Here is a 25895-nt window from a genome sequence, read left to right on the forward strand (position 1 = left end):
CTTCTTTGCCCTAACTGGGTTGGAATCTTCTTCTTAAAATTTGAACACTGGTACTTGATATCTTCTCCCATAGAACCAATACAAAATTCATTTATATCTGGAACAAATAAAAAGAGAAATAAAGAGAGCAAAATAAGCACTCTATGACATTAAAAGCTCAATTATCACTGCAACTCTGCAAGTGTAATGAATCCTCAATTTAATGACCACAGTGCCATAAGCATTTATTCATAGCTTCAGACTAATAATAAAAGGACACAGACTGAAAATAAATTACTCATAAACTGACAGACTCAACTGATAGACTCAACTCTCAACTGGACTGGCTGGCCTTCAACTGAGCCATAGAAACAGGCAAGTCCCAACTCTTTCACAGTTTCATCACTTCTATCACATGACATGTGCCATGCACCTAGTAATTATTAAGTACTTTATCTACCAATTAAAGTCATGATAATGTGACTCGTGGCATATATATATTATAAAGTGATGCTGCAGAGGGGTCACAGTAGGCATATCTTTCCTCATGTTACAATGTCTTGCCATCAAGTAGAAAAGATATTCATACACATAAATAGCAATTAGGAGTTTAGGACTGGTAAATTTTCAACAAATTTGATGTACATTTATGCGGACTTTGCAATCAAATATCCAAAACAATATTCATAAATCTAACGGTCGAAGAAAAGAAAATGGAAAAATCTGCAGCTAAGTTTTGTAGTATCATACAAGGGTGTAACAAAACACTTCCATACCATTGCCTTATCTAGTTTTAAAATAAGAGATGAGAATTCTGGTTGAAAACCTAGGAATCAATCTGAATTTCAAGTAGACACCTGTTAACGGGTGCAAATGGACTAAGCCTCAAGCAAGTGAAGTAATGCTAAACTTTGATGGCTCAGTGGACTGACCAGAAATGCACAGGGAGAAGTTATTTTTGCTTATTGTGGCAGTTCAAAAAGTAACTCGGTGATTCGGCAGGAGCTAAATTCAATTGAAGCATGTTGGGGGTGAAAGAAATGGAGACTGGAGAATAGTGATTATGCCAGACTCTTTGAGAGCAGTACATATACTAAATGGCTGAGAGAACCCCTGGTAGTGTTGTAATGTAGTAGCAGCAATTCAATTTTACAGAAGATCGAAGCGGAGCTAACTATAACACACACCTATAGGGAGCAAAACCAGGCAGCTGACTACATGTCAAGTGCTGTAATGCACAAGATGATATTATAATTTTTTTTGCTCCCCATATAGACTGCAGAATAAATACTATAGTACTGGGAGATAGGAATGGTACCATGTATCACAATTAATCTAATACAGGTTGAGGTCTAGCCTAAACTTCTAATCTTCTCTAAGAACAAAGCTACCATAGCTCTCACCAGACTGTGCTTCTCTTAATAGATGACAGATTGACAACTTCACACTTTGAAGAGCAACCATTGCAGGAAGCAAACCCATCGAAGCAGATTCAGCAGAGGAAGCTGAATTGCTAGCGCTAAGAATAAGGTTGCAACATGTATCGCAACAAAAATTGACAAAGTGGTGGTATGCTCAGACAACAAAGCAATTGTTAATGAGTTGAACGGAGGAGCTTTAGAAGTCTCATGGAGTCTGTCAAGTCTTTTGGTGGAGGTTCAACATCTCCAGAAATCTTTTAGGTTTTGTAAGGTTGTCTTTTGTCCCAGGGAGCTGATCCCTCATGGCACATCTTATGGCCGAATCAGCCAAGTTTAAGGTTTAATTAGTTTGTAATGGCTTGGTGCTTACGTCTATTAGGGCAAGTTTCAGTAGAGTCCAGAACGAGTTGCATAACCTATTTGCTATATGTTGATGAAAGTGTCTTATGTCAAAAAAAAAAATGCCCTCTCAAAGAAGGAAGGCCCAAAGCAATCTCGCTTTTATGGGTGTTCAGTCGTATGCATTATGGAAAAATATATAGTTTTCTTTCTTTCTTTTCTTTTTTTCCCTATATCCAACAACTCCATCTCACAACTTTTAGCTAAGAGACATACTTCTTTGCACCCTTATAGGGCAAATCACAGCACCTCAACCCACCACCTCTACCAAAAAGGATGCAGCAGTAATGAGCCATCCTTGTCCTAATGGAGTCCTCCCGCTTGGTCTCTCAAGTAATCTCGTGATGACTCCTCCACCTTCGCTTGTCAATTTTGCAAGTTTTTATTTGCACAAATAAAGAACAAAAATAAATGAGCCTCAAATCAAGAGGTAATTCACTCACGAACCCCAAAGTCAAAACAAATTCTTGTCTAAGAGTTTGTGATTCTTGTCTAAGAGTTTATGTGAGACAAACTCTTACACAAGAATTTACTCAAAACACATAAAGTTGTAATGACATCCAATAGTTCCAATAAAACATCTTCACTCTAAAAATACTTTTAAAACTAAAGGAATGCTAATGAACAGCCAACTAGGAGAGTTATGCTGCTACCCCTACCTAAAAATGCTTTTCGGGCAACCAGAACCACTTACCAATGTTTTTAAATAATGGCTCAAGTAAGAAAATTTCTTACAATGCATAGAGGGTCCTATAACTAATCTAGAAGGTGCAAAACAGTCCGGGCCTCTGGGGCAACCTTGTGATACCCAACTATTTACTGGCAACTATTTTCCGACAACTTACCTACACACGGGGCCGGACTATATCAAAGGAAGGATTTACATGGCTTCTTTCTATTGCTTATGTATCACTTCTAGAGAAAATTCAAGGCACTAATTCTTAGTGTACTTTAACTAATTCCATGTCATTTAGTGTTAAGTGGACCACCGTAATTACTAATCAGGCTTCCGACACCAAAAGAGAATGATCTATCTTATAAGAGTGGAGTAGAAGCTGTGATCATTTAAGTGTTCATCTGTGACACTAATAGCTTTCTGAGGAGTAAAAAGGAACTACAGGAGATTTAGAAGTAGAACACACCATTGTATAGTAGGCAGTTAGAGACAGTCTTATTAAATTTGTGTATTCTTAAATCTCCATTCCATCGCAGATAAGCCAACCATCGGAAAAACTAAGTTACACTGACACGGATACGAAGTGTCTGACATGGTGAAACATTAAAACTGTGGTTCACATACAATATGTGTCCGTGTGTCCGATACAGATTATTTTTGAAATATTAAAGGCCCATGTAACATACTGGAAAAATAAAGGTGTTAAACAGGAGTTACAACAAACATCTCCTCTCAACTCTTCTGTTGTCTTATTTTCTCCTCCTCACCCCTAAACCAATGAGGTTCTTCACTTCCATCATGGAACGTGAAGAAAATTAAGGATATCCATCCACAACCTAAGAGCAACTACCATCAGCAACCCACAACCCTTGAAAACCATATTCATCAAATCATCATTACATATTCCACTAAAAAGTTTCTAAATGCAATCTTGTTTTTTATGGTCTTGTTTTAGGTTTTCTTGACCTACTACTCAAATTCTTTTTCATCCTAAGAATAAGCTCCAAAAGTGAAACTTGAGGGTCAAACTTCAAAGATAAAGATCCCAGTTCTTACATCAAAACAAGAACCACAGATTGACATCAAGCACACAGGAAACCAAAAGGGTTATTCAGAATGTGATCCTCGTAAGAATTATCTACTGAAAAGTGTAAGATGTTTGTAGTTTAAAAGTATAACATTACCTCGGGGTTCAGAAAAGCAAGCTCCCTGATTCGCCCTGCTACTGTGGTGTGGTCAAACTCAACTGAAGTAGTAAAAACTGCAAATACAAATCAAATAACACAAGTACTGAAAACCTTGATATGGTTGATAACATCGATGATGAACTTTTTATTCTAGTCACTACTCTATTACCGGAAACCCTTAAATCCCCCTTTTCCCGGTGAAAATGGGATTTGATCCCCAAGACCTTGGGCCAGCCTCCCAAGGCTTGACCAGTAGGCTACTGGAAACCTTCGGTATCAAACACAGTATTGAGCATGTGAATTCGGAAGGAAAGAAAATAAAATAAAATGCCTTCTGTATCAGGCCAGAACCTAATTTTTGTTCCCCGAGCAGCCCAAAGTTTGCCCTATTCCGGAGAAAATTAAGGATTGTTGGCAATTTGACCTTGGGGAATTCACGTGTGTCATAGGATAACTCGTGGTTAAAAAAAAAAAATGAGGTTGAAAAATTTATAGATCCGGAGGCTAATACACACACATTTGGGAGGGGCGGGAGTGAAATTTTGATCAACTTCAAATCGTCAAAATTCATAGTTTGCTTGTTTTGGCTTTTTTTTATAGATCTGTAGGCTAATACACACACATTTGGCTTTTTTTAAAAAAAAAAAAAAAATCTCGGATAAAGACTCTGACTAGTTTGCTTGTGCTAGTTGAAAATCAATATATATCAAAAAGCTAAATGCTTTGATGAATACACATACAATGCTGCACTGGGGAATGGCTTCTTCGTAGCGTTTCAGCTTTATCAAACAAGCTGCAATGTTGAGGTGGCATGGATTCTTCACAGCCAAGGCCATGTCACGGTACTTTCCCATTAACTGGAACATAAAGTCGTCACCCATGTAGGCTATAGCCTGAAGAAATCAAGAGCCATCAGTGACTGCATCAAATGTGTTCCTTAACAAATAGCAGTGACTTCAAATAAAATAAAATGAAGAAAAAAGAGTGATTAAAGAAAATATTATGAAACCATTTCATACTGTTGCATAGCCTCCTCCAGTTTTTCATCCTTAAAAAGAACATTCCCTTCCATCTTTCTCCGATCTGCTGCTCCAATCCTCTCCTCCACAGTCATGTCACCACGAGCTTTCCCCTAGAAAATGTATGAGACACATTTCATCAATGACGCACTAATAACTGATGGTGATGAATTGAGAAAGAAGTTGAGGAGTGGAAAGAAACTAAAGAGGCTAGAGCCTTAATTCAAATTAAAGAACCAAGAAGTACATTGGTATAGAACTTCAGATAGCCTCAACTTACTTCTTTGGTTTCGTCAACACCAATAAGTTCAACCTCATATATGAGATCTGCCATTGGTGGAACATTTGGGAAAGAAAAACTTCCTTCCTTGCCATAGCCTAACTCCCAACCCACATGCAGCAAAGCACATTCACCAGACTTCATGCTTGCAACAGCTATTGCCAATCCTCCTGTCATCTGATTTTTTCTCTGCCACAAACAAAGAAAAACAATGAATGTACAGAACAATGTTTTAAAGGAATAGCAATAAGTTACAGCAACAGTCCATTTCCTCAAAGTTTTGTGTCTGGACATCTTCAGAACTTTAATGCAGACACGATAGTGCACTTCTCCCAATAAATCTGTCACACTTAGTTGGCTATTATGAACATACTAACCCTAATTGTGACAACTCTAAATGGCAGAATCAAATGTTTACATAGAATTTACTCTCCAATGGAGTAAACAAAACACATGTAAATGGGTTTCCTTGATGTCTGTTATAACTTATAACAGTACTCGTTACCTTACCATCTCACTTGATATATGTTCTAAGTCTGCAAGTGGTAATGAAAGCCCCCATAATTTTTACAATCTATAATAGTAATTTAGTAAACATACATATAATTATGCAAGCAAAAGTTGCTTTTCAGCTAACTTTGTCAAAACAACCGGGCATCATAAAAATAAGTAATCGAAAAAAAAAGCTGAAAAAAATGAGTTCTTGACACCACAACTCTTACAAAAGTCAAGTGGTTGTTTATTGAATAATTGAGAATCTTCTTTCATAGACTTAAAATGAAGGTCACTGATAGTTTAACCACAATTACCTTTTCCAAGAACAATCTCTATTGGTCTCTGTTCCTGCCATGTATCTTCAAACTTGTGCTGCGTGCTTTCTGTCCAGGCTCTATAGTGCACTATCACAACAATATAGCCCATGTTATGCAATTCCTTTGAACTTTATGTTTGATATGTAGAATTGGAAATAAAGATAATATACTTACAAAAAGCATGTGGAATACTTGGATGGTTTCTCGCCACGACCTTCCTTGATAATTTCTTTAGTCACTTTCTCATGAAGGATTATAGCTTCGGAATCAACCCGTGGAGGGCCTTTATTTGTATACCTTAGAAAAGTTTAAGAGACTCTTTGTTTATTACTAGAAACATTTCCTAAAAATTCATGCAGGGTAGGTTTTCTAACAAACTTGTCAATGCTACCACTTTTCCTAAATTTATCCAAATGAGACCTGACTTGATTATTTAGAAACTAGAATATGTAAACTTACTTTTTCATGTAGAACTCGAAGTCTTGATCTTAACCTATAACTAGGAGTAAAAATAGCTCAAACTTAGTAAAAATCCTAATTTTCAACAAATTAGAATTCTGACGCGCTAAAACTCTTTCCATAGGTATCCAAAAGCAATGAGGCATTTTCCGTTGTAAAGATAACACACAGACCTTATTTCTTTATGTTTTACAAAAATTCTCAATCTCATTCTAAATATGCTAAAACTAGGCTCGAACACAGTACGCAGAAACTGATTTCTGACTCACTGTTTTCTGCCAACCAAACTTTATCTCCACAGAACTCTGAATGTTTCGACGCTAATTGGGTTGGAAACTTTGAATGCGTCGACGCCAATTGGGTTGGAAAGGAAACTCATGGAACTTGATTTTTCGTGTTTTATCAAAATCCTAACTCTTCTTCTAAATGTACAGAAACTGAGCTCTAACACGGCTGCAGAAACTGTTTTCTGACGTGCAGAATTTTCTGACGACTAACGCTATCGAGTGCATAACTTCTTCCACAAACATCCAAATGGAGTGGGGTTGGCTGTGTTACACAGAAGACTCACTTATTTCATGTTCTGACAAAGACCATATCAAACAGGAGGCATAAACTATCTTAGCTCTAAATCAACGCAAAGGTAAGGTGTTCGACAACAACTCCCTCAAGACATGAACAAATCGGAACTCAACATTTACCATAAAGAAGTCTCTACAAGTATTTAATCCATACATATGACTGCAAGACAATGAACTCAAGCCTTATATCACACATTGTCCAGTTTGTTGAAGTCAGAAAAAAAAGGTAAAAATGTACAATATTGAGGGGCTGCATACATTGCATTATTGAAGTGATCATAATTCAAGAGGCTAATTTCCATTTTCTCAAGTGCAGCTTGACTAGTCCCAAGCATTCCATATTGCAATACATGTCAATAAGACCATTCCATATTGCAATATGCATATCAAACCCTCTCCTGATATTAAACTGGGTGAATCTCTTTACCCTGCCGCAGTGCAGCCAATCTTGCACAAGCAGGAGAACCGAGACAATTGTTACCTTGTTGGGTTCAATGTAAACTTTACGAGCATTCCTCTCAAAAAAGTTCAAAGCACTGACCCCTTGTCCATGCTGAGCACAAGCAGAAATAATTGAATTCCAAACAACTACATCTTTATCGGAAAGCACATTGAACACAGAGCAGGCCCATTCCATGTGATCACATCCCGAGTACATTGTTATAATAGCACTTCCCTAATTTCAAATCCTTTACCAGGGAACAAGCTGCTAAGGCCCCAGACAACGTGATTGTATTTGGATTTGTATTTGTTTCACACATTCTATAAAAGAACTCAAGAGCCATTATCCCATCTCCGTTCTGGGTATAACCTGTGATCAGCCCATTCCATGTAATAACATCGGGCTCCACACCTAGAGACTTCATCTCATTAAAAAGCTCAAAAGTTTCTTCACGACAACCTTTCTGTGCATAACCGGCAAGCATGGAATTCCATGATATCAGAACCTTTTGTTTGATTGAATTGAATTTCCGACGAGTACCCAAAGTTGTGCATCAAACAATCTCTTGATTCTTCCAGGATATGATGAAAGGGCTGAATCTGCAAAAAATGGATACAGCACTTCCCTAAGCAAGCAAGTAATAGGTTTATGTAGTTTGTTTTAAATTTAAATTTTTTCATTTAATTTATTTATTTTCGAATAAGAATCAAGTAGAGATCAGATACATAAAATGAAATGAGAAAATTTACATTAGGCTTTCATTAACAAAATGCATAGCATTCAAATTCCTTCCAAAGCAGGATACATAATGAAGTCAAGTCCCCCAACCTATTTCCCAACCCCCAAAAACGTCAGCATACTCTGAAGCAGAAGGAATACAAGTTATCCATTGAAAACCGCTTAATAGATAACTTTCATAAATGATATGACCCCTTCAATCCACAAACCCACTTCGAGGTAAATTTTGACTCGGATGTTTTGGGCAACAGTTTGTTGAAACTGTGTGCATCAAATGTCCAGCTGCTCAAGACTAAACGTGCTTGCAGCTTTCGTTATGAGTTCCTTCCGAACATCCACCTGATTCAAAATTGTAAAAAGACAGGTCATTAGGTACAAGGCATTCAGACTGTTGCTGGCTATTTAAGAAGCAATATGAATCAAAGATTTGTTTGCACTTTGTGTTTAGTAAAAGGTTAGCTAAAATGTTTTTCTTACTCGTTCCCCCATGAGAGACGAGAACACCATATTTGCTTCTGCAGCATCTTCAACAACCAATTGCTTCAGCATCCTTTTCTCAGGATCCATTGTTGTTTCCCATAATTGTAGAGGCATCATCTCCCCTAAGCCTTTTTTATTGCACATAGACAAGAGATAAAAAACTCAATTGGGTATAGATAGGAGATAAACAAAATTCAATTGTACATTTACATGAAACTCAATGACAAAGCATGTTTCTTCACTTTAAACCTCGAAAGTTTTCTAACCTTTAAACCTTTGGATGTTATATGACGCATTTGAAGGGAAAGTACTCTGGAGAGTTTTAAGCTATGCCTTGTCATAACAATAGTGTGCCTGTTTACCCCTCTCAACCTGATACACTCAGTATAGACATGAGGAATTTAGAGATGATATTCAAGTATATCAAAATAATAAAGATGAAGAAAACCAGACCTTATACACAGGTGGAACACCTACATAAATGCAGCCTTCATCAAATAGAGCTTTCTGCATTACAAGGAAAAACTTAAATCATTGTTTCAACTGGTACTTGATGATTATTAATGAAAGACTTTGCTCTACCTGATATCTATAAAAGAATGTCAACAGAAGAGTTCGGACGTGAGCACCATCCACATCAGCATCAGTCATGATGATGATCTTATGGTAGCGAAGGGCTTCCTTCTTAAAATCTTCACCCTGAAATGAACAAGGGTAAAACCATTTAGTACATATAATAGAAACAGGTTGATGAAACTGGAAAACAACTCTAGGAGCAAATAAATTGTTTATGATAACCTTCACACCAAGTCCAAGGGCAAGAATAAGATTTTGAATTTCTTGTTTTTTGTACATAACTGCCTCATCCTTCCTTTCAATGTTCAGAATTTTACCTCGTAATGGGAGAATGGCCTGCATCAATAAAAGTATAATATGGAATCTTCTCAAAATTCTGCATTCGACAATTTTATCCATGTAGGAAGGAAATTGATTCCACATTGGAATGTAGTCTCACGTACACAAATTAAATGGTGGAACTTAAAAAATCAGACGTTCAAAATTAAGATATTGACTTGGCCAAGCAAGTTCAACTGTGCCCAAACAATAAAGTAAATAGCTACCATTAAAGGCGGCTATGCACCTTATGTCCTCGTCTGATTTGGAAAACATGGGGTTGTGCATCTCAGTTCAACTATACTGAGCCTCCTGGATAACACTAGACCACTGAGCCCCCCATCCATCACGAATCGTAGTTTATAGTGATGTTCTTTTCTATTTGTTTGACGATCTAGACAGGTCCGCTAGTGGGGTAGTTTAAGGATAGGAATTCTTGGATAGTTGCAACTCCCTAAAATTGAATGTTTTTCTCAAGCCACCAGTAAGTTGATAGTCTGGCATTTTGTCAATTGCTTCTAGTGCTTCAACTAAACAGAACACAGAGCTCAGAGCAACCCTCAAAGACACCAATAAAACATTAAAACACTAACAGCTCATGCTTTTATGTAGACGGCAATACTACTACATTGTTTGGAACTAGAAAGGAAACAAATCAAACCTCGCCATAACAACCAAAGATTTAGTGACCTCTAAATAAGAATCTTGAACCTCAATCTTCAATTGAATTAAAACCTTTGTTCAACAAATGAACTACAGAAGACAAGAATGATATAGTTGAATACGTTGAACCTCTAACCCCACATAAAATCGAAACACATTTTCTACAACAAACAGTGTACTAGAAGAAGAAGCACTAAAAGGTGCAAGGGTTCTAATGAAGATCCTTAAACCAGGCACGTTTGTCTATTGGCTGTTCGATAAGAAACAGGAGATGAAGAAAGGGAGACAAGGATCAAACGCTAAACTTACTCTCCTTGTTTCAAAATGTGGGGTTAGAAGAACAGATCCACAAATAGTTCATAATTCCAACTTATCATTTTTTTATTTTATTATTATTATTATTTTGTGTGTGTGCGTGTGTAGAAGTGGGGGTTGGTTTGCTACACCAGACAGGATTTCAGGCAGTACTGGGTCTGCCGCTACCAAGCACATACAGTTCTTTCGAAGACAACTCTTTTCACGAAAATAGGTTTTGCTTCATCAAATGAGCCTAGCAAAGTCAAGTCCGCTGGTTTATTTTTACACTAATGCAGGATGATGGTAACAATTAATTATGGGACGCTTGCAAAAGAGTAACCGAGAGTTCACCTGGGAGTGCCTATCAATTAACCTTGTTTTGCACTACCACCAGCTGAATCGCCTTCAACTATAAAGATCTGTGTTAGAATGTATGGACAATTTATAAATATATTTTTCATAAGAAGACACCATCAAATGTAACAAGTACCCCATGATTAACAAGCACAAAGGTAGTTATGATTTTATGATCATTCATCAGTTGAATGATTTGTTTCATCAGAGTTAGACTGAAATAGCTTACTCTAATACCAATAATTTCCCCTGTGGCATTTATGAAGGAAATAATATTCATGTATCCAACTTCTGAAGGAAATAAAATTTTCAGCCAATCAGATTGATCGTCATAATTACCACTCATCCTAGTCAATCTATTAATGTTCAAACCATCCTTGACATTTATTACACATTTATCATCCTCATCGTAGAACAGTAATCATGAGCGAGTAGAGTAGAGGAAGCAGAGCATACCAGATTCTGCAGGATCTGTAGCTGAGCAATCAGCCAGCTTTCCAAAAAGAGAAGATGATTTTAGAACACTCTCTTGTCTCACCAATTCCCTTGCTCTCTTGGCTGCCAAAGCTGCCTAAATAAGGAAACAACATATAATGCATCAAACAAAGGGTATAAAGCTAATCGGGCTTCAAAAGTTAGTAAAAACACTTTTATAGAAATCTACCTTAAGAGCATTTAAAGAATTGAGAGAATCAAATCCAGTACATCTGGATGTAGTTCTAAGTACTAGGTGAGATACTCTTGTACCGATTGATTGGCCACTTCGCATACGGATTACCCAACCTTGTCTTTGAATCGAAAGAAAAGGAAAGTCAAATAAGAAATGATGATCTCAAGCGAGCAAGTGAGAAGTTTCATCACCATGTAAGAAATGCATACACATTTTGGTTGAAGATTATATGCATGAATAATCTATTGAATAAAACGAATGAAACAACACACACCTTTGTTTGCCCTTCAAACTCGGGGTTTGGGACCTTTACGAGAGATTACACATGTTAATCCCTCCCTTTCATGTTCTCCACTCAAGCTAATGTCCTTTTTCTTGAATGGTACAAACCACAAACCAAAACATTTATTGTACTCAAGAACATACCGGAGAAAGGTGATAGACATAAAATTAGTTATTCAGTTTTTTCTTTTTCTGAAGTTTTAATCAACCCCTTAGCTGGAATTCAAAATTAAAACAAATTCAATCAGTACTTAGCCTAGGAATACTAAAATTTATGTTACCACTTGCCATTTTAGTTTACTAGTCCATCTGCTTAAGCTATGAGTCTATGACATCCAGGGACACCTAAACATTCACTTTATGTAAGTTGAAGCTCTCATCATTTGATTGCCTAAATACTGAGAAAATCTGATTGCAACAAAGAAAACCCTGTCCATATCACTGATCTTATTTGGCTATTAATACAAGTGGTGACATCATGCAATCATTAACCACAGCTGCCTCAAAATTCTGGTTGGGCCAATGAAATATAAAGGGATTCAGTCATAGCTTACAGTAAATACATACAGGGCAGAATGAGTCTTGGAGACATGTTGAAACATGGTGGACAAATTTAAAAAGCATAGGGATCGTAATCAAAAAATTATTGACAAAAGATGATTAGGAGATATAAACTGAGGGGGGTACCTTGATAAGTTTTGACTTCTTCCCAAGGTAATTGAGTGTTTTTGTCAATGAAGCTTTGACACCATCGATATGTGTACCACCATCAACTGTTCTTATGCTACTAGCATATCCAAGCACTGTATCTGAATATGCATCTGAACACCTAAAAAATGACAGCAACAAAAGAAATAAAATTAAAAAAATTAAGTTAACAATTCAAATGAACACACCATTACATAGACAATGGAAAAGCTTTGGTCAAGTACAACATTGTTAGAGTCCATTAGCTTCACAAAAAATATAAATAAAAGTACTATTTTTTTAATGTTTCATAACTTTACAATCAATGTTTCATACAATTTTAATCATAAAAGTGTTTTAACTACTAAATGAAAGGATTGATCTCATCAACAACTTTTTTAAAAGAGAAAGAAAGAAACCAAACAATTTTTTTTTTCAGCATAGGAAAGAAATCACAAACAAACGACCGTTAAATGCAAACTTCAAGAATGGAAGGAGAAGAGGACATAAATGAAGGAAAAATTACAGAGCAAAAACACTGATTTCTTCTCCTCTATCTATCTCTTTCACATTCAACAATTATTTAATTTATTTGTAAGAGATGTGATTTTACCTTTCAAACCGTCGTTGGAGTCAAGATTACGTTCTTCATGAATACTAGCACCAAGAAATGTTTTTCTCGATGGCGTTCAATTCTCTCTTGACATCTCTAATATCCATTCTTCTCTCGACGGTGATTCCACGTAACATGCAACCCCAATTCTAACTATTGCAGTCATGCACTCTAGCAGTTTTGTTCTTCTCGTGGACTGCTGATTCTCATGGTATTAGTATCTCCTAAAGTGTCATCTCCTTCAGATAGAAGTATTGGATCCACAATCTTTATAAGTTGATCTTGCAAACCGTTGCTAGCATAGTTATGGAGGTTTAAACCGTTTGTAAACATCTTATCGGTTGGTCTCCTTCCCGTGGACATTTCCAACACTAGAATTCCATAATCAGACATCATATCTTTGTATGGATGCATCAGCATCCATACCATATTCTGCAATATATACATCAATCACTAGTTTTTAGTAAACCATTTAAATGAAAAATATATATATATATATATATATATATATATATATATTATTAAGAGCCATTGGCAAAAATAAAAAAGAAAACAAAAAAAAAAGAAAAAGAAATATAATAGTAATACCATAATGTTTTATATCCAATCTACTATAGAGAGATTAAAAAGGTCCTCACAATCGTCAGTTAAGATATTAATAAAAGTAACCAAACTAGCTTAATTACCACCACATTCATAGTTTGTTCATCATTGATCTTTTGAATTTTAATTCAACTAACATGGACTGAAAAGTAATTAGATCAAATTGATAGATTCTCTGACAACTTTTCATTTGCACTAAAGTCCACATCCTTTTTCCTCTTTTAAGATATCTACATAACTATTTTTTTTTCGATTGACTATCCAAACAACTATGCTATAAACTTTGGAGCTTAAAACATCCAACTATCCAAGGCCCTCATGTAACTGGGGTGTTAACGGCGTCGAACTTAACTAGAGAAAAAAGAGGCAAAAAGAATTGAGTTTCACTAAAATGAGACTGCACAGAAAATTATAACTAATGATGCGGTATACTATATATTAAATTCATGCATTTATGAATTGAAAAAGGACTGAAATCAACTTATGTCAATCTTTAAATTCCAACCGAGCGGCATAGCCAATAGATCCCTTTTGTTGAGGTACTTTGATTATCATGCAAGTTCTCTATTGATCCCGAAGAAGCTTTGCTAAACCAAAATCACCAACATGGGCTACCATATCATTATCAAGAAGTACATTGTTTGGCTTTAGATCACGATGAATAACCAAAACGGGGCACTCGCGGATGAAGATAGCAAAGCTTTAAGCAACATCAATGGCGACATTTAGTCTTTGAAGTAAGTTCAAATTCAATTCTTCATCTTGTTCGCTAATCTCTTGATGCAACCACTTATCTAAACCTCCATTTGGCATGAACTCAAAGACTAGTGCTTTAAATTCATTTCCTTCGTAATCCACACTAGAGCAAGAAGTTAGAATCTTAACAAGATTTCGATGGCGGATATTACGCTTAATGATTCACACTCGCTACCTAAACTCTTTAAAGCTCCTCTCAATTGAAGTTTGAACACCTTAACGAAAGAACAACGGGTTTCAGATTGGTTAAGCATTCCCTTATACACGATTGCCAAAACCACTGAACCAACAAAATTAGTTGGAGAAAATCCATCCACCGCCGCTTTGAGAAAGATCTCCATATGAGACCTTGAGATGCCGATCACTAAATGATGGCAAAGAAGCCGTTTTAAGTTTACTTTTTCTCCTCAAGTAAAATATTAGAGAACATGAAGCCAAAAGAATGAACACGGCCACTAATCGATCATAATTGCCATTTTGGAAGGATGGGACCTTCCATGCTTTTTACACCTTGCTTTTCAAAGTTGTTAAATCGGCATGGCGGCAATTGCAGTTCATGTATACCCCCACAGAGATCGAATTTCCAACAACTGAAAAATTGCCCTGCAATTTTAAAAATTCCGTTCACTGGTACCTCACCTTCAAATTTATTGAAGGATAGATTCAATAGCTGGAGATACAGAAAGTCCCCCCAATATTTTGGAATTTCACCAGACAAGTTGTTCCTTGATAGATCCAACCCTCGGACACTCTTTAAAAATCTCAAAGATTGAGGAACTGTCCCTTCAAACAAATTTCCTTCCAAGTATAAAATTTCCAAACTCAAACACTCACCAAGAGTATTAGGTATTAAACCAGACAACTTATTTCCAGACACAGAAATTTCAACAAGATTTTTTAGTTTTCCTACTTCTAAAGGTAGGGAACCAATTAAGGAGTTCATAGAGAAGTTAAGATGAAACAGAGTGGGAATATTAAAGATCTCTTTTGGTAGGGTACCATTTAGGATGTTTTGTCCCAGATCCAGTATTTGCAATTGGCTAAGATTACTAAGACCCGAAGGAATGTTTCCTTCCAGTCTGTTCGTTCCTAAGAACAACTGACTCAATTTAGTATTGTTTGCGAGAGAAGATGGGATCGGTCCAGATAATTTGTTTTCGGACAGAGCTAACCCCTGTAAACTACGGAGTTTTCCAATTGAAGATGGAATACTACCGTAAAAGTTATTATACTGGAGACCTAATTTAAACAAACTGACCAGGTTCCCAATCCCTTCTGGGATAATTCCAGATATTTGATTGCCTCCTAGATACAATCTCTCCATTCGGTTGGAGAGATTGGTAATAGAGTTCGGGAAAACACCCCCGAAATTGTTTTGGTCCAAGCTCAATGTCTTTAGATTACTGGAGTTGGTCAAATAAGTGATAAAACTCAAATCATGAGCTTCTCCTGTTCCTAGATAATTGTCTCCAAGACCTAGCCATTCAATAGTTTGAGGGAATTGAAAATCTTTAGAAACTTTACCTTTGAAATTGTTATCTATAATATCAAATAGTTGAAGTTTAGAAGCATTAGCTAATGAAACTGGGAGTAGTCCAGAAAGTTGATTATTTGAACCAGTGAAACGGACGAGATTAGGAAGAGTGATGCCCATGTCTGGTGGAAGACTACCATTAAATTGGTTTTCGGCAATTGCTAAGAAATTCAAGGATGAGATGTTGAAAATTGTTAACGGGACCTCACCAGATAGTAAATTAATTCCAACACCGAATTGTTGTAAGCTTGACAGTCTACCAAAGCTGGCTGGAATACTTCCAACCAATTTATTATCAGAGGATGAGAAGACTTGAAGCGACGAAAGATTACTTAAAGAAGAGGGTAGCACTCCTGTCAGTTTGTTTTTTTCAATACTCAAGAATTCAAGCTTTGACAATGAACCAAGCTTTGCCAGAATATTCCCTGACAATTTGTTCCTACCTAAATTAATGCCCCTGAGTTCAGTACATTGGGTTAGATTGATTGGAATTTCTCCTTCGAAAGTGTTATTGTATAGATTGAGTCTTTGAAGACGAAATAACTGACCAATTTCTTGTGGAATCTCACCGTAGAATGCATTGTTACCAAGGTTGATGCGCCTTAGGAAAGTGAGGTTTCCAATATGAGGCGATAACGATCCAACCAAACTCTGTCTGGAAAGATTCAAACTTACGACTCTTTGATGACGCTTGCCGCATGTAATGCCTTGCCACTGACAGAAATGAGCAGATTGGTTCCACGAGGTTAAGCCGCCTTGAATTCCATCTCTAATAGCGATCAGAGAGTGAAGATCAGTCTCATTTCCAGAGGTGGCCATAGAAGGTTTTGTTTGGGACATCAACTGGTTAAAGAGTAGGAAGATGATGTAAAAGTTAAATACTGTAAATGCCAGGTTTGAAATCATCTTTGGGAATTGTATAAACTAAAAGGTATGTGGTGTAGTAATATATAGGAGCATTGCTTGTCAAGATCCCCATTAGTCTTGCCGTGTAGAATAATTTGGTCATTTTCAATCTATAGAATTAGGAGCATTGCGAGGTGTACTTGGTCTTGCCTGTCAAGATCTCCATTAATCTTGCCGTGTAGAATAATTTGGTAATCAGAGTCATTTTCAAAACTGTCGAGTAGAACTCAAAACTGGTTCTGTTCTACGTTTGCGACGTGAGTCAATCCTCAAATTTGTTGGCTTATGAGTCAAGATCTCATTAATCTTGCCGTCTATCATACTCTCTACAAAGACGAAGACAATTCCCCCTTTCTTTCTTTTTTTGGTAACCTCATTTTCTTTCTTTTTTTGGTAACCTCATTTTCTTCCCTAATCTAAGATGTTTTACAAACTCAAAACTCAAAACTCAAAAATGTTTGGATATTGGAGTTCTTCTACGTTTATACCACTGCAATATTAAACAGCAAAATTTACAACTGTAATCCATTCATTGTATGTGTGCATAACATACTTTTTTTTCTAGTGGTTATTAATGTTAATTTGTTTGATCAAATGCGTCAATTGGTTTTTTTTGGCATAGAAGTAGTAAACTCTAGTGTTGGGTATCTGTTTTTTGAGAACAAATGTGATTAAATCATTAGAGTAATCTACAATGGGTGGTCAATGAATATGAACATAACAAGTAGAATACATATTCCACGAGCTTATAAATGTGATAAAAAATGTACAATATTGCATACACATTGCAGCCTCAAGTCAGTAGTTTTCCAAAACCAGGTGCAGTTACGAAACCCCAGTGATTGTCACTCACCCCAGGCCACAGGCTAAAATTTCACCTTGACTAATGGTTCGTTCTTATTAAAATTCCATATTGCAATATGCATATCAAACCCTCTCCTGATATTAAACTGGTGAATCTCTTTACCCTGCCGCAGTGCAGCCAATCTTGCGCAAGCAGGGAGAACCGAGACAATTGTTACCTTGTTGGGTTCAATGTCGCTTACGAGCACTAACCCCTTGTCCATGCTGAGCACAAGCAGAAATAATTGAATTCCAAACAACTACATCTTTATCGGAAAGCACATTGAACACAGAGCAGGCCCATTCCATGTGATCACATACACATTGTTATAAGAGCACTTCCTACACCGTGGACAAGACCTGTTTTCTAATAACAAACCCATGGATTTAAAGATCCTTTAGGAACAACACAAAATTAGTTATTCAGTCTCATGGAATCCTTTACCAGGGAACAAGCTGTTAAGGCCCCAGACAAATGATTGTATTTGTTTATTCATAAAAAGAACTCAAGAGCCATTATCCCATCTCTGTTCTGGGTATAACCTGTGATCAGCCCATTCCATGTAATAACATCAAAGAATACACCTAGAGACTTCATCTCATTAAAAAGCTCAAATATTTCTTCACGACAACCTTTTGTTTGTGCATAACCGGCAAGCATGGAATTCCATGATATCAGAACCTTTTGTTTGATTGAATTGAATTTCCAACGAGTACCCAAAGTTGTGCATCAAACAATCTCTTGATTCTTCCAGGATATGATGAAAGGGCTGAATCTGCAAAAAATGGATACAGCACTTTCCTAAACAAGCAAGTAATAGGTTTATGTAGTTTGTTTTAAATTTTAAAAAAATTCATTTAATTTATTTATTTTCGAATAAGAAGCAAGTAGAGATCAGATACATAAAATGAAATGAGAAAATTTACATTAGGCTTTCATTAACAAAATGCATAGCATTCAAATTCCTTCCAAAGCAGGATACATAATGAAGTCAAGTCCCCCAACCTATTTCCCAACCCCCAGGATACAGATGAACAAAACATAAATTGAAAGGGGAGTCAATGCAGAATGGAAATAGAAAAGATAAGAGAATAAGATGGGAATTTGTTTGTTGGGGAGGGGGGGTATTTGAAACCTAATATAAGACTAACTAAAAAAATGGACCAAATCACCACATATTATCACATTTTCTTCTATTTTATAGAATAAAACCAAATCGGATATTTGAATATTCTTAAATTTCCATTCCATCGCAGATAAGCCAACGACCATCGGAAAAACTAAGTTACACTGACACGGATACGAAGTGTCTGACACGGTGAAATATTAAAATTGTGGTTCACATACAATATGTGTCCATGTGTCCGATACAGATTATTTTTGAAATATTGTGAGTCCATGTAACATAGTGGAAAAATAAAGGTGTTAAACAGGAGTTACAACAAACATCTCCTCTCAACTCTTCTGTTGTCTTATTTTCTCCTCCGCACCCTAAACCAATGAGGTTCTTCACTTCCATCATGGAAACGTAAAGAAAATTAAGGATATCCATCCACAACCTAAGAGCAACTACCATCAGCAACTTACAACCCTTGAAAACCATATTCATCAAATCATCGTACATATTCCACGAAAGGTTTCTAAATGCAATCTTGTTTTTATGGTCTTGTTTTAGGTTTTCTTGACCTACTACTCAAATTCTTTTTCATCCTAAGAATAAGCTCCAAAAGTGAAACTTGAGGGTCAAACTTCAAAGATAAAGATCCCAGTTCTTACATCAAAACTAGAGCCACAGATTAACATCAAGCACACAGGAAACCAAAAGGGTTATTCAGAATGTGATTCTCGTAGGAATTATCTACTGAAAAGTGTAAGATGTTTGTAGTTTAAAAGTATAACATTACCCTGGGATTCAGAAAAAGCAAGCTCCTGATTCGGCCCTGCTACTGTGGTGTGGTCAAACTCAACTGAAGTAGTAAAAACTGCAAATACAAATCAAATAACACAAGTACTGAAAACCTTGATATGGTTGATAACATTGATGATGAACTTTTTAATCTAGTCACTACTCTATTACCGGAAACCCTTAAATCCCCCTTTTCCCGGTGAAAATGGGATTTGATCCCCAAGACCTTGGGCCAGCCTCCCAAGGCTTGACCAGTATGCTACTGGAAACCTTCGGTATCAAACACAGTATTGAGCATGTGAATTCGGAAGGAAAGAAAATAAAATAAAATGCCTTCTGTATCAGGCCAGAACCTAACTTTTGTTCCCCGAGCAGCACTTAATTCAGCTGGAAGTACATGACAAGTTAAAGCTGTCACCGGTTTTCCACAAGAATATTTCTGTTGGTATTCCATCCCATCACGCCAAACTGTAACTTCCAATGCCTGTTCACAGAAAATTACTCAATTAGAATAAAAAGCACATAACAGTAAGTTGCCATCTGCAAACCAGGGTAAAAACAATTCATGGTGGAATGTGAGAACTTAACGTGGAAGTCCTAATATCTAATCACTTAATTTGACCCTCTCAATATTGCATCTAAACTGTTAAGGGCAATAAAAGTTTAGTGTGTAATCGAATTATCCCAAGATTGAATTTAGAAGAAGATAGGAGGAAGAAACAGATGCATACGTGGTCTTGGGTCGCAAAGCTCATCCAGGACCATAGAAAACCTATAGAACAAATAGATTGAAGGCTTGAGAGCACCTTCTTCATGTAGGTTTTAATTTTGACGATCAGCTGCTTCCTTTTATTAAGAGTTTATCGTGTATTTGAATTCCGACAAAGAAACATATATATAAATGGAGAAATTCTACATGTTGGAAATAAATAGAATTGAATTCAAAAATCCCCGTTGGATTTTGCAAATAGTCTCTTCAATCAAGAAAGTGATTTAAACCAATCTTACTTTATTGTGTTTTCATCAATGACGTCGGAGTGCTCAAGATGATTGCGAATCAGTAACTTATTCCCATCTGTGCAAAAACCCATAAGAAGATAACATATTGACAATAAGGCAGTGAAATTAAGGAACCGAATAGAGAATGGTTTGAGCCTAGTAACCATTTCTGTTTTGTTGTTGAGAGAGGGGGGAGGACGAATGAATTGACAAAAAGGTAAATTTCCTAGACTTTAACTATCTGACATTCGTGAGTCTAGAGTAATGCTATGTGTGGGGCGTGATTCAGCCTATAGCAAATTATTGGATATCAAAAAGCTTGGATTCAGTACAATTTATTCCTTCTCCTATATGGTTTTCATTAGAGCAATCAAAATGTGGGTTATTTATGTGCAACTCCTTATGTTAGATGCATGTACATAACACCTCTAATTACAATAAAGGTCTTCAAGGTGAGAAACGCACCTTTGCCTTATAGAAAATGATACATTTGAAACCTACTGGTTAATGGAAGTAAGAGAGAATACACGCCTTTGCCTTCTTTCTCTGTATCACGCCCCACACGTACTGAGCATCCACAGTTGGCCACTCCCTGCAGATTACAATCACAAACATTTCAGGATTTTTAAAGGTGAAAGGATCGTTTGAACTACTAAAAGTTGTTTGCATTTTGAAACATACCCAAGAGAAGGTGTTAAAGTCAGCTGTTTCATGCTTCCCGGCTTGTCATCTCGAGAACCATTACAGATCCCACAGAGACGCTACTTCTGGTGGCCCATGCTCATATAGGAATTGCTTATATTGGTAAGATATATTGCAAAGACCAAAGGACTGTAAAGTCACATGTAAAACTCACTGAATAAAGGGTGAAATACAAGAGACCTCTGACAATGGGAACGCATAATGCAAAATAAAGCAAGAAAAAGGCAGATGGTATAAACACTTTTTCACCAAACTAAACGCAAATTGAAAAAATCGTGCTTCGGTTATGGAGTCAAGACTACACGAACACATCTATGAAGTAGAAAGATGTGTTGCAGGGACCTTCTAAAATCTAACCGACATCAGCTTTTCTACATGCTCTCAATTCCTCGAGTTTGACTTGACGCATATTCACACTTTGTGCAACTAAAACTCAATGCCTAACTAATCAGCAAAAGAAAGTTTTCATAGAACAGAACAGAAAGAAACCAGTTGAGTTTTCTGGCTCCGATAAAAGTCAACTCGGTAAAGTTCTGTAGACATGTTAAATGTAGGAACAAAATAATTGATTCAGCTCAGATGATCTCTTTGATCAGATATCAACCTTATTGAAGAGTCATATGACAGAAGACACTGAGAATTAAATAAGAATCGGGGGAATCCAAGAACGCCTCGAGCCGTCTCATATAGTCTTGAAAATCAACGGTACCTCAATGACTTTGCGGGCACCTCAAGAACGGAGACAACGTGCCCCAAGGCTTCTTCATGTACAGGGGTGCAGGAACTTAGTATACCAGGTTACTTAATCACCTAAGAAGAGCACAGAGGCAATCGACCACTTCTCAAAATTTTACTTGCTTAAATGAAAAGTAGAGTCAAATTGGCAACCCTTCGGGACATTCTTGGTATTTCTTGTCAATTTAGCATTGAAATGCAATAACGCCTCTAAAAGACTTAGAATTGTCAATTCATCTCGGAGAGGAGCATCCAGAGGTATAAGACCACTTGAACAATTTATTTGCCTAAATGACTAGAAGAGTCTAATCGACAACTCCTTTATTCCATGAGGATCTTTAGGTAATCCTTGTATTTTTAGCTTAGAAGTAGAAGGATTGCTGCCCCAAAGAGAATAAATTTCTACACCTTCCAAGTTGATTCGAACTCTTTCTCCTCTCGCCATCTTCTTCTTTTCCCTTCTCCACTCCTTCCTTTTTTCTGCACCACTTAATCCAAGTTGATTATTGACTCATTATCACCCAAACTTAAAGGGGATATCACCAAAGTTGGACATGAGGAAACAACAATGAAAAGAAAGAATCGGAATGATACTGGAAGGAGTTATCCAGTTACTGAGTCGTGCTATCGACCAAAGCCAGACACTATATAGCTACAGTTGAGACTACATAAACTCCACATACATATTGGCGGTCCTAATCCATAGGCAATATGCATATACAAATCTAAAACACTAACAAATATATTGAAGGTATACTGTCAATTTTTACCTTCATTTTCTATTGCAAAAGGCAGGCAATGACCACCCAAAATATTTTACTACACCAACTCGAAACATTATTGGTAGATAATATCTAAGGCTATCTCTATCATCACTGATTTGGGACTTAGAGATCTCAAACATTTACTAAACACAACTTAAGATGGAAAATATCAATGTTTAGACCTTTCACTATACTAGAAATTATTTAAAGAAAGAAAGAATGTAATACACATATTTAACGATCGATACTTTTGAAGATTATGCCCACGACTCATTCATACTTTATGGTAAATACATATTCCATTAATAGGCAACATGAAGAACTTGTTCAAACCTGAGCGTGTAAGTACCTTTTAAATCATCACCCCATAATTCCAAGATAAGGTGGTTGACCAATTAACAACCAACATGTTGGGGAGTACTTATATTAAAAGCAAATCAGAAAAATTCTCTAGAGGAATAGGACTGGCCAGCACAACTAGTATTACCACCACTGCTAGACATGAAAAACAGTCATTTTCGTGCAGTATAGACACTATGGTTACTGTTTCCTCTAGAAAAGAATAATATGTTCCTTTTCTAACAAGTATGATTCCCAGCTGATTCTTCGTAAGAAAAAGGTAATCAAGCACCTACCACAAACAACTTTACAAAAGCACCAATACACTAATTATACTCGATGTTAACCAAGAGAATAAGAATAGAGAGTATCAAGTACTAAAAGGCTAAGACTTTTTCTTATAAGTAAATAAACTTCATAAGTAATCGTGGAAATTTTAATAGGAGTCAGTGCTCAGGCATCCATACACAGCTAAGACATCCCCACAGGGTTGACACCTTTTACCAACTTATCATTTGCCATCCCACCTCTCACAAATACAAAGCGTCAAAGCATAATCACAAACTCACAATTGTAAAACGCCACGATTAGACTTGATAAAATTTCAAACAAATTCCATCCAACTCTCATGTTTAATGATACTAATAAATAAACAGCAATGTCATCAAATAGAAAACATGGACAATTGAAACAAAAAATAATAATAAACAACCACACCGCATTATTGCTTAACATACTCCAAATACCATTTATAGGTATCCACAAGTCCATCACAAGCGTTTATATCTTGAACCCATCCTAACCCCCAAGCAAGCTTCAACTATCCATAAGCTTCCTCGGTGTCCCATCCAACTTACTCAAATCCCAAACCAATTCCCCTTCAAACCCAACAACTTCCTTAACCAACTCCGCTAGTTCCTTAATACTACACTCTTTCCCACTCCCTATATTAACATGTTCCAACCACACCTGCATTATTGCTTAACATACTCCAAATACCATTTATAGGTATCCACAAGTCCATCACGAAGCGATATCTTCGGAACCCATCCTAACCCCGCAAGCTTCGAACTATCCATAAGCTTCCTCGGTGTCCCATCCAACTTACTCAAATCCCAAACCAATTCCCCTTCAAACCCAACAACTTCCTTAACCAACTCCGCTAGTTCCTTAATACTACACTCTTTCCCACTCCCTATATTAACATGTTCCAATCCACTATACTTATCCATCAAAAAAACAACAGCATCAGCTAAATCATCCACATGTAAAAACTCCCTTAAAGCCAAACCACTCCCCCACACCACAACCTCCTTATCATTCCCAACTTTCGCCTCATGAAACCGTCTCATTAACGCAGGCAAAACATGCGAGTTCTCAGGGTGGAAGTTATCATTCGGCCCGTATAAATTCGTTGGCATTCCCGATATAGCATCCCAGTTATACTGCAACCTATATGCTTGGCACATTTTGATCCCAGCTATTTTAGCAATCGCGTACCATTCGTTTGTTTGTTCTAAAGAACCTGTAAGTAACGCGTCTTCTTTAATAGGTTGCATGGCGTACTTTGGATATATGCATGAAGAACCGAGGAATAGTAATTTTTTTACGTGGTTGGTGTAAGATGATCGAATGACGTTGGTTTGGATGAGTAAATTTATTGAAATGAAGTCAGCTGGGTACGTGTTGTTTGCATGTATGCCACCCACTTTTGCGGCTGCTAAAATTACGTAATTGGGCTTGTGAGTTGAGAAAAAGTGTTCGACTTGGGTTTGACGTGTGAGGTCGAGTTCTGAGTGGGTGCGGAGGAGGAGATTTGTGTAGCCAGATTCAATTAGTTTTTTAACTATTGAGGAACCGACTAAACCTTTGTGTCCGGCTATGAAGATTTTTGAGGATTTGTCTGATAAGAATGAATCCATTATGGAGAGAGACTGGTTTGAGATTGAGATTTACAGATCTGAAATTCTGGAGAGGGAAATGTAATAGTATTTACCGAACAGTGTGTCAATTACTCAATATATATATGTAGGATAAATTTCGACAGTTAAATGTCGGTATATTATACGGTATCAATATTTTCTTTTTGGTGGGTTGGATCTGGGCTTGCCTTTACTGTACACATGTACCGGCTACTATGCAGTGGGGGCGTGAGCGGAGAGAGAGGAGTGGAGAAGAGAGATTAAAAGGGTGTGAAGAGAGAGACGAAGAGAAGAAATGAGGAATGAGGACAGACAGACAGAAACTAACCAAGTTATCTTTTGTACAAATACTCCCCTTGGCCCAGAACGTTTGCTCCGCTCACTTAACTATACAGTATACAACTACTGCTAATGTTAATATGTATTTTGCTGTTCAACAGAAAATATGCATGTTCAGTTATGATTTTAAAAATCATGACAATAGTGTCGTAGACCCAATAGTGCACATCATTTCTTTGGTGATGTAACAGTGTTTGTTTTCCAGTAAAATTGGATAACTTGCAAGGGGAAACCCCACGATATCGATTGTTAACCCTCTCAATTAAGAGAGTCCAAAAGTATTACATACTGAGTTGCTGACAATGGCATCATGGCCGAATCACGAATTTACCCTTTTATTTTTCAGTGTGTATGTTGATTTCTCGATTTTGTACGCACTATGATTATATATATTTATGGAATGAGAAATCATATATATATTATTATTATTAGTCCTTAGTATTTTTTTTATTTTATTTGTATTAGATATGCCTTGCATTTTAATGAACCACACCCTTCAAAATTCAAAATTGTTTGGGGTGGTTTATTTTAAATTAGCACGTAATATTATACATCCAATGTTAATCTACGAAGAAAATGATGAATTTGGGCGTTTTATATGATTTATCTTGAT

General features: G+C 36.7%; 3 protein-coding genes and 1 long non-coding RNA gene across 30 annotated transcripts in view; 1 reads left to right on the forward strand and 3 right to left on the reverse strand.

Annotated features, from left to right (window-relative positions):
* The window catches only part of LOC147484071 (protein SEMI-ROLLED LEAF 2-like), a 30078-nt gene extending 25089 nt beyond the window's left edge, over window positions 1-4989 (reverse strand). The window contains 3 exon segments of the mRNA XM_086575995.1: window positions 4403-4555; window positions 4682-4794; window positions 4962-4989. The gene's annotated coding sequence lies outside the window, so the exon portion shown is untranslated.
* The window catches only part of LOC147484073 (uncharacterized), a 54276-nt gene that overhangs the window by 17471 nt on the left and 10910 nt on the right, over window positions 1-25895 (forward strand). The gene's annotated exons all lie outside the window — the stretch shown is intronic.
* LOC147484077 (DNA gyrase subunit B, chloroplastic/mitochondrial-like) lies at window positions 48-21833 on the reverse strand. 5 transcript variants are annotated; one of them, XM_086575989.1, is made up of 4 exons: window positions 21163-21833; window positions 21013-21073; window positions 19836-19966; window positions 48-97 (listed from the first exon to the last, which is right to left on the reverse strand). In XM_086575989.1, the coding sequence occupies exons 1-4, from the start codon at window positions 21192-21194 to the stop codon at window positions 88-90; spliced, it is 234 nt and encodes a 77-aa protein (XP_086432115.1). In that variant the 5' UTR covers window positions 21195-21833; the 3' UTR covers window positions 48-87. The 5 variants fall into 5 exon arrangements, with proteins under 5 accessions (XP_086432115.1, XP_086432113.1, XP_086432112.1 ...); XM_086575987.1 differs by lacking the exon at window positions 48-97 and adding an exon at window positions 3660-3736; XM_086575986.1 differs by lacking the exon at window positions 48-97 and adding an exon at window positions 19514-19558 and having other exon boundaries at window positions 19841-19966.
* Window positions 7982-25895, reverse strand: part of LOC147484078 (putative GDP-L-fucose synthase 2) — a 38899-nt gene continuing 20985 nt past the window's right edge. For 2 of the 23 annotated variants that reach the window (XM_086575930.1, XM_086575928.1), the window contains 11 exons: window positions 12321-12462; window positions 11626-11725; window positions 11346-11469; window positions 11138-11252; window positions 10679-10736; window positions 9272-9385; window positions 9056-9172; window positions 8927-8980; window positions 8740-8845; window positions 8471-8601; window positions 7982-8332 (listed from right to left, as the gene is read on the reverse strand). In XM_086575930.1, the coding sequence (XP_086432056.1) occupies window positions 8801-8845; window positions 8927-8980; window positions 9056-9172; window positions 9272-9328 (273 nt within the window). In that variant the 5' untranslated portion in view covers window positions 9329-9385; window positions 10679-10736; window positions 11138-11252; ... (1 more) ...; window positions 11626-11725; window positions 12321-12462 and the 3' untranslated portion in view covers window positions 7982-8332; window positions 8471-8601; window positions 8740-8800. Of the gene's footprint in view, window positions 8333-8470; window positions 8602-8739; window positions 8854-8926; window positions 8981-9055; window positions 9173-9271; window positions 10305-10678; window positions 11115-11137; window positions 11253-11345; window positions 11470-11625; window positions 11726-12320; window positions 12463-12933; window positions 13366-23990; window positions 25197-25895 lie in introns of those variants that run through there. The other 21 variants (XM_086575917.1, XM_086575913.1, XM_086575924.1 and 18 more) reach the window with 20 other exon arrangements.

Source organism: Coptis chinensis, chromosome 8, assembly GCF_015680905.1.
Source record: "Coptis chinensis isolate HL-2020 chromosome 8, ASM1568090v1, whole genome shotgun sequence".
In the NCBI taxonomy this organism is placed as follows: Eukaryota; Viridiplantae; Streptophyta; class Magnoliopsida; order Ranunculales; family Ranunculaceae; genus Coptis; species Coptis chinensis.

Bases quoted from the DNA above. Each gene is read 5' to 3' on its own strand.
- LOC147484077 (XM_086575985.1), bottom strand. From the start codon at position 21,194: ATGAAACAGCTGACTTTAACACCTTCTCTTGG. The intron at 21,074-21,162 runs GTATGTTTCAAA...TGTAATCTGCAG, and splicing joins ACTTTAACACCTTCTCTTGG to GGAGTGGCCAACTGTGGATG. The intron at 19,967-21,012 runs GCGTGTATTCTC...TTCTGTGAACAG, and splicing joins TACAGAGAAAGAAGGCAAAG to GCATTGGAAGTTACAGTTTG.